Raw genomic sequence first — 6996 nt, 5'->3', positions numbered from 1 at the left:
GTCATTCCTGACTGGGTCTATAAGCAGAAGGAGTGCTTTTTCTAAACGGAATTTCTATGGTTCTTCAATGGGGCTAGGATGTAAACGTGTTTCTGCTTCAAAGGAAAGCAGCTAGGAGAAAGTTTCTTTTGCCAGTGTGTGACGCAGCTGGAAAGCTGCAGAATGGTGTAGGGGATTCCAGGCTAGGTCATTCCTGACTGGGTCTATAAGCAGAAGGAGTGCTTTTTGTAAAGCGAATTTCTATGGTTCTTCAAAGGGGCTAGGATGTAAACGTGTTTCTGCTTCAAAGGAAAGCAGCTAGGAGAAAGTTTCTTTTGCCAGTGTGTGAGGGAGCTGGAAAGCTGCAGAATGGTGCAGGGGATTCCAGGCTAGGTCATTCCTGGCTGGCTCTATAAGCAGAAGGAGTGCTTTTTCTAAACGGCATTTCTATGGTTCTTCAATGGGGCTAGGATGTAAACGTGTTTCTGCTTCAAAGGAAAGCAGCTAGGAGAAAGTTTCTTTTGCCAGTGTGTGACGGAGCTGGAAAGCTGCAGAATGGTGTAGGGGATTCCAGGCTAGGCCATTCCTGACTGGGTCTATGAGCAGAAGGAGTGCTTTTTCTAAACGGCATTTCTATGGTTCTTCAATGGGGCTAGGATGTAAACGTGTTTCTGCTTCAAAGGGAAGCAGCTAGGAGAAAGTTTCTTTTGCCAGTGTGTGACGCAGCTGGAAAGCTGCAGAATGGTGCAGAGGATTCCAGGCTAGGTCATTCCTGACTGGGTCTATAAGCAGAATGAATGCTTTTTGTAAAGCGAATTTCTATGGTTCTGCTCTCCCTCAGCTTCAAACCATTCCCCTTGCCCTGTCTTTAGACACCCTTATGGAAAAAGTCTCTCTGCAGCCTTCCTGCTGCAGGTTCCCTTCAGGTACTGGGAGGTAGCTTTAAAGTCTCCCTGGAGTCTTGTCCCCTTCAGGCTGAGCAGCCCCAGCTCCCTCAGCCTATCCTCTTAGAAGTGCTCCAGCCCTTGGCTCATCCTCGTGGTCCTGCTCTGAACTGGTTCCAGCAGTTTTTCGTTCTTCAGCTGGACTGTGGCCATGTGGAATGTTTTGGGTTGTGCTTTTGCCTTTGCATGCTGAAAGACTTCCTGTGTTACCTTAGTAGTACGTTTCATGTGCAAGGTTCCTGTCTGTGATCTCTTGCTGCTGGGGAAGTCATGAGCTACCTGTGGGGGTGTGAAATGCAATAAGCTTCGATCGCGTTGCCTGCACGGATGTGAGGGGACAAAGTACTGCTGAGAAGCTTTTTTGTACCATTCTCTTCCCCCTTCCCCTCTTGCCTTTAAGGGAACACACACAGGGAGAAGCTTACTGAGCGCCCTCTGACATGCTGTAGGAATTCTTTGCTTTGCAGTGTTTTACACTGTGGCTCTTCAAACCTGTAACCCATCTGCTTTCCATTGCCAGCGAGCTGACCATCCGTACTACCGTCGCCTTGAATGCCTCCAACCAGCAGTGTTTGCTGCCAGACAGACACCTTGAGAAGACAGAGGACATGGTTAAGTTCATGAAGGATATCTTGGATGGTGCTGCTGAAGTAAGTCTTTGTTGTGGCTTGAGATATATTGGTTGGTGTTTGGTTTTTCCCCCCTTAGCTGCGGTGGCTCCGATTGTTACGCCGTGTGATTTATCTTCCTGTCCTGGCTGTCTTCCCGTGTTGGGTGCTGGCAGTGAATACGTGGTGAGGAGTGCTTGGGGTGTGCCATCCTTTGCTGTTCTCACTGTGGGAACTCCAAGAGCCATGGAATGGGTGCGTTATGAGTGATGCACAATTAATAATCAATATTAATGTTGGTATCCAGGCAAAGGTTGTTAATAACTACAACCAACCTGTTTCTTATCATTCAGTCTCTGCAGAAAGCTTATTTACAAGGTTCAAAGCACACAGCTGGGGTATTTGTACACTTAGAATCGTGGAATCAGCCAGGTTGGAAGAGACCTCCAAGCTCATCCAGCCCAACCTAGCCCCCAGCCCTCTCCAGTCAGCTAGGCCATGGCACTAAGTGCCTCATCCAGGCTTTTCTTGAGCAGCTGCAGGGATGGCGACTCCCTAGGCAGCCTCTGTGGTCTGAGAGTAGAGCAGCAACTTGCTGTTAGTTTGCTGTGATGGTCTCAAACAACTGTGGGAGAGTTTGGCCTGAGCCTGTTGGAATGCTTAGCCTTACTGGAGGAGCTGGGAGCGTCTGGGCAGCATGAAATGCAAGAGCAATTGCTTTTCACTTCCTTCTTAAGGGACTTAAGGGTTGGGAGGTCTGAGGAATGAACTGTTGGGATCATAACTGCAAAGTGTCAGCAGTTTTGACATGGTTCCATTTGACATTGCAGGCACAGGCTGGTGATGGACTTCTGCAACGAAGCAAGAGAGTCATCTATGAGGCCAAGGCTGCTGTAATGGTAGAGTTCATTGCTTATTCAGTGAGGTGATGCTCTTGTCAGTCAAGAAGGACTTAGTTGCAGAGGCTTTGGAAATGCTTTGATGTAAGCTTGTTGCCATGCTGTGCCTAGTGTATCTATTGTCACTATTTAGAACTAGGCTTAAACCAAATGAACTTCTTGATTAAAACAGCCAATCATGTCTGCCACAGTTCTAACTGTTCCACCTGCATGAATTTCACATTTTTCACTCTGCTGTTAGTCTGACATATTTTAAGGGACAGAATAATGAAAATCCAACCTCTTTTCCTTGAGCTTTTTGCCATGGCTTCAGAGGTTCTTTTGTGTTCTGAGCAATGTTTTGGTTTCAGTCTGTCCCAGTCCTCTGTCAGCCTCCCAGACAAGAAATCTCTGCTCCTGTTGAGGCGGAGCAGCTTCTGTCTGTTGTTACTTGTCCTAGTGCTGAGCACCACCAAGCAGCAGCTGAGCCCTTGGTGCTGACCCCTGCCCCTTGGTAATGTATAGACGTTCATGAGATCCCTTCTCTTCCCCCGACTAAACAGCTCCCCCCCCTCCTCTTCACTCCCCCCCCCCCACCTCTTCTCTCCCCCCCCTCTTCGCTCTCGCCCCCCCCTCCTCTCTCCCCCCCGCCCCCCTCTTCGCTCTCCCCCCCCCCCCCTCTTCGCTCTCCCCCCCACCTCCCTCTTCGCTCTCCCCCCCACCTCCCTCTTCGCTCTCCCCCCCACCTCCCTCTTCGCTCTCCCCCCCCCTCCCTCTTCGCTCTCCCCCCCCCCTCCCTCTTCGCTCTCCCCCCCCCTCCCTCTTCGCTCTCCCCCCCCACCCCCCTCTTCGCTCTCCCCCCCCACCTCCCTCTTCGCTCTCCCCCCCCACCCCCCTCTTCGCTCTCCCCCCCCACCTCCCTCTTCGCTCTCCCCCCCACCTCCCTCTTCGCTCTCCCCCCCACCCCCCTCTTCGCTCTCCCCCCCCCACCCCCCTCTTCGCTCTCCCCCCCACAATAACGAGAGCCACACCAGAGGCCAGAGCTGTGCTGTCTCAGCAAGCAAAGGGCAAAGGAGGCAACGAGATGCTGTAGGGACTCTGACTCTTGCTGCCAGGCTGCAACAAGAGGAAGGGAGATTCTGGCCCCCAACAGGTGAAAACAAGAGAGGAGCAAGGCAGGAAGCACAAAAGCAAACCTCTCTCATGAAGGAAACAGCACAACTTCAAGCACAGCTTTCAGCACAGCATACCAAGGAGGAACAGAAATCCCAAGCAGAGCAGAGGGGAGGAGTGGCTTAGAGAAAAGCAAAAGCACCCCACAAAGCACACAGCCAAAACACCACCCCACAAAGGACACAGCCAACCTACCCCCGCAAAGGGGAGCAGCCAAAGGCTTCTGCCTCTCCTGGGGCAACTTAAAAAGGGGAGGTCAATTGAAGTCTCCTCCCACCCCAGCTGTGGCCACTTTGCCCTCCCTGCTCAGTGCCCTTTATAAGCAGAGCAGGAGGAGCCCAGCCCCAAGCTGGGCCCATTGCGGGCCAAGGGATCCTCCGCCTGGCATCCCAGGTGAGTGCGCACGGGTGAGCACCGGGTGTGTGGTGGAGGGTTTCAAAGGCCGGGGGGCCTGGCTGGCCCCCCGGCTAGCTAGGGCCACCTTAGGGCTGGGCTACTGACCCACTGCAACATCCCCCTTAGCTCACGGGTGCTAAGTCTGTGTTGTTACTGAGGCTGAGGTTTCTCTAGGAGGTTGGATCCTCGAGGGTTTTGCTCTGGGTTCTGCGATGGAGGCAAAGATGGAGCAGGAGCACCAACTGGAGCTGGTAATGGACCAGCAGCAGCAGCTGGTAATGGAACTGGTAATGGAGCAGAAGCTGGTAACGTAGAGTGGAGAGGAGGAGGAGGAAAGCAGCAGAGACTGCCCGGGGGAAGGCAGAGAGTGGGGGAGGATGGCAGGGGCTGCCCGGGGAAAGGTGGAGGGCAGCGGCAGGAGGGCAGGGAAGAGGTACAGAGCTTTCAGATGCTGAGCTTCAACAGAAAGACCTGATGGAAAAGAAAAGAGACTAACTTGTTTAGCAAAAGTACTCTCTGGAATTTCCCAAATCACTTATTTATTGAAGGGAGTCATTTGTTGGTCATTGTCATCACGAGAGAGGACCTTTTGGTTTGCATTAGGGTGGTTTGGGCTTGCCTGTAACTCCAGGCCCCTCAGAAATTGACAGGGGGGGAAAATCCCCAACCCATGGATGTTCTCTTGGTTGTCTTTAATAGATAAACAAAGAGCAAGTGCGACTGAAAGAGCTTTGCAGGTAACAACTCTGTAACACTGTTTGGAGAGTTTTGAATTGGTCATTACCAGCGAGATCAAGGTAGTGCCCCTTGGCCTTGCTGCATGTGGTGAACTGCTCCTAACACAGCCCAGCTGAACACAGAGTCAGGTGAAATGAAGGCTGAAGAGATAGGAAAAGTCTTTCTCAGCCTCATAGCTAAAGACAGTTTAGTTTCCCCAAGAAGTCCCATTCTACCTGTTGTGCATTGGTTTGATGCCAAAGCCAAACAACTGCCCCAGACCTTTCTATTTTCTCAGCTTTGGTGTAAATGAATATGAATTGAGGTTGGATGAGGCCTTGAGCAGCCTGTTGCAGTGGGAGGTATCCCTGCCTAGAGCAGAGGGTTGGGACTGGATGATCCTTGAGGTCCCTTCCAACCTAAACCATTCAATGAAGTCTTTTATCAGTCTTTTATAGGATTAGTGACAGTGGGGAATGTTTGCTTGCTATGAGATGAGGGAGCTGTTTCCTAAATGGAATGTTCATTAGTTCTTTAGCACCTGAAAATGTTGGCAGGCTACTTGATAAACCTCCTGGAACACAGGGGCCTGTTGAATTGTTTTCCCAGTGCCTGAACAACTTACAGTGCTGTAATGGGTTAGCCTCCTGTTTCCCTCCAACACAGAAGTGAGGCAAAAGTAACACAGCCAAGGAAAAACCCTCTGGGTTGAGATCAAGAGGTAAATACAAAATGAGATCCTGCAGTGCACAATTACCTTAGCCTGTTTCTGTTTGCAGAAAGCAGGAGTCAGCCACCTGCCACCCATCCCCTCCTGATCCCAACCCCAGAAACCCAAAGCAGCACTTGGCACAGGAGGTCTCTCGTGTTGCAGTCTCACCTTCACGCCCTGGAATACTTTGCTTCAGCCAGCAGCATGGGGTTGGATACCAACAGCAGAGTCGACTTAACCTGTGACTAAGTGGACTTTAAGTGTTCTGACTCCACAGTAGAACTTGATAAAGAAAGATGTGAATGGAAGCAGGCTCTGACTGCTCTGTGTAACTGATGAGAAGCTTTCTGAAGGAGGTGAATTTGTTTTACAGCCCTTCACTCAGCTGGTTACAGATCTTCAAGGTAGCTGCTGGTGCAGTGTCTGTTGGAGACTGTTAGCCACTCTGAAGGAGGGAGTTAGTGGAGCATCATAGGAACATGTAGAGAGATTGGTCAGTAAAAGGCATTTGTGTTACCCTTTTTAGTCATTTGAGTCACTTTTATTGTAATCCCATGGCTGAGAGCAGGACTCCTTTGTGTCCAGGGTTAAAATCTTCAAGGAGAAACAGTGCCAAGGCTCTGAATTGATTTGGACTTGGTGCTGCTAGTTACAATGTAGGACAGTTAAGGCAGTCCTATGTTTTGTGATTTGTCTGTTTTCCTACCGTTCTAGTTTTGGCTCAGGCTAGTGTGAAGTGTCTCTGGATCGAGGTCCTTGTGGTCCCTTCTGACCCTGACTGATTCTATGATTCCAGCAAGCAGCTTTTGACTTAAAAACCCCTGAGGTCACTGCAGCACCTCTCTATGGAATAAAAGAAAGGGATTTTGCTGCACTGCTGAGAACTGTTTCCAGCTCTGAGCCTTTGTTTTTGTGGTTGTTTTTGGTTCGTGTTTATAAACAGCAGTAGCTAAGCAATCCTCCCTGAGCTATGGACCAGAATCTGCTGCATCCTGTGCAAGAAGCAGATCCCAGTGTGATCTGGTGCAGCTGTAGCACTTCCTAACTGCTAGGTTTGGGAGGAGGGCATGTGTCTCAGTCGTTTCTGAGCTGTGATAGCAATCAGGTGTCTGCTTAAGTCTTGAACCTCTGCCACGTGCTGCCACGTTCACCAGATCTTTCTCCCGGCTTCAGGGAGAGAAGGAGTGTACAGCTCCCAGAGTGGGTGTCAGAAGCGATGTGAAGTGAAAGGGGTTTGCTGTGGTCATGCAGAAAGTTGTGTGAGGGAATCTGGCAGTTTGGTTTTTGATTTCTTCAGTCTCTAAAGTTTTTCTTGGAGCAGCTTCACTGCAATACTTTTAAATGCACAGAGTATCAGCACAGGCCCTTTTAGACAGTCCTCCAGCTTTGCTGCAGGTCCCTTTCAGATACTGCAGCGTAGCTCGAAGCTCTGCCTTCTCTTCTGCAGCCTCAACAGCCCCAGTTCTTTCAGTCCTGCTTCCCAGGAGAGGTGCCATTCCTGCCTGGGTCTATAAGGAGAAGGAGTGCTTTTTCTAAACGGCATTTCTATGGTTCTTCAATGGGGCTAGGATGTAAACGTGTTTCTGCTT

General features: G+C 50.4%; 1 protein-coding gene across 2 annotated transcripts; it reads left to right on the top strand.

Moving 5' to 3' along the window:
• The first annotated feature begins 1178 nt into the window (after positions 1-1178).
• On the top strand, positions 1179-5923 carry LOC135173934 (protein disulfide-isomerase TMX3-like). Of its 2 annotated transcripts, XM_064141146.1 has the most exons (5): positions 1179-1210; positions 1444-1573; positions 2362-2430; positions 4678-4715; positions 5475-5923. In XM_064141146.1, exons 1-5 carry the CDS (start codon positions 1194-1196, stop codon positions 5650-5652), a joined length of 432 nt encoding a protein of 143 aa, XP_063997216.1. In that variant the 5' UTR covers positions 1179-1193; the 3' UTR covers positions 5653-5923. The 2 variants fall into 2 exon arrangements, with proteins under 2 accessions (XP_063997216.1, XP_063997217.1); XM_064141147.1 differs by lacking the exon at positions 4678-4715.
• Positions 5924-6996: the final 1073 nt, after the last annotated feature.

Source organism: Pogoniulus pusillus, unplaced genomic scaffold (genome assembly GCF_015220805.1).
Source record: "Pogoniulus pusillus isolate bPogPus1 unplaced genomic scaffold, bPogPus1.pri scaffold_144_arrow_ctg1, whole genome shotgun sequence".
Taxonomy (NCBI): Eukaryota; Metazoa; Chordata; class Aves; order Piciformes; family Lybiidae; genus Pogoniulus; species Pogoniulus pusillus.
Note: the sequence above shows the minus strand (reverse complement) of the source record. Positions and strands in the feature narration are given on the sequence as shown.

Coding starts and splice junctions, on each gene's coding strand:
- LOC135173934 (XM_064141146.1), top strand. Junction 1,574..2,361: donor TCTTGGATGGTGCTGCTGAA/GTAAGTCTTTGT, acceptor TTGACATTGCAG/GCACAGGCTGGTGATGGACT. Junction 2,431..4,677: donor AGGCCAAGGCTGCTGTAATG/GTAGAGTTCATT, acceptor TGTCTTTAATAG/ATAAACAAAGAGCAAGTGCG.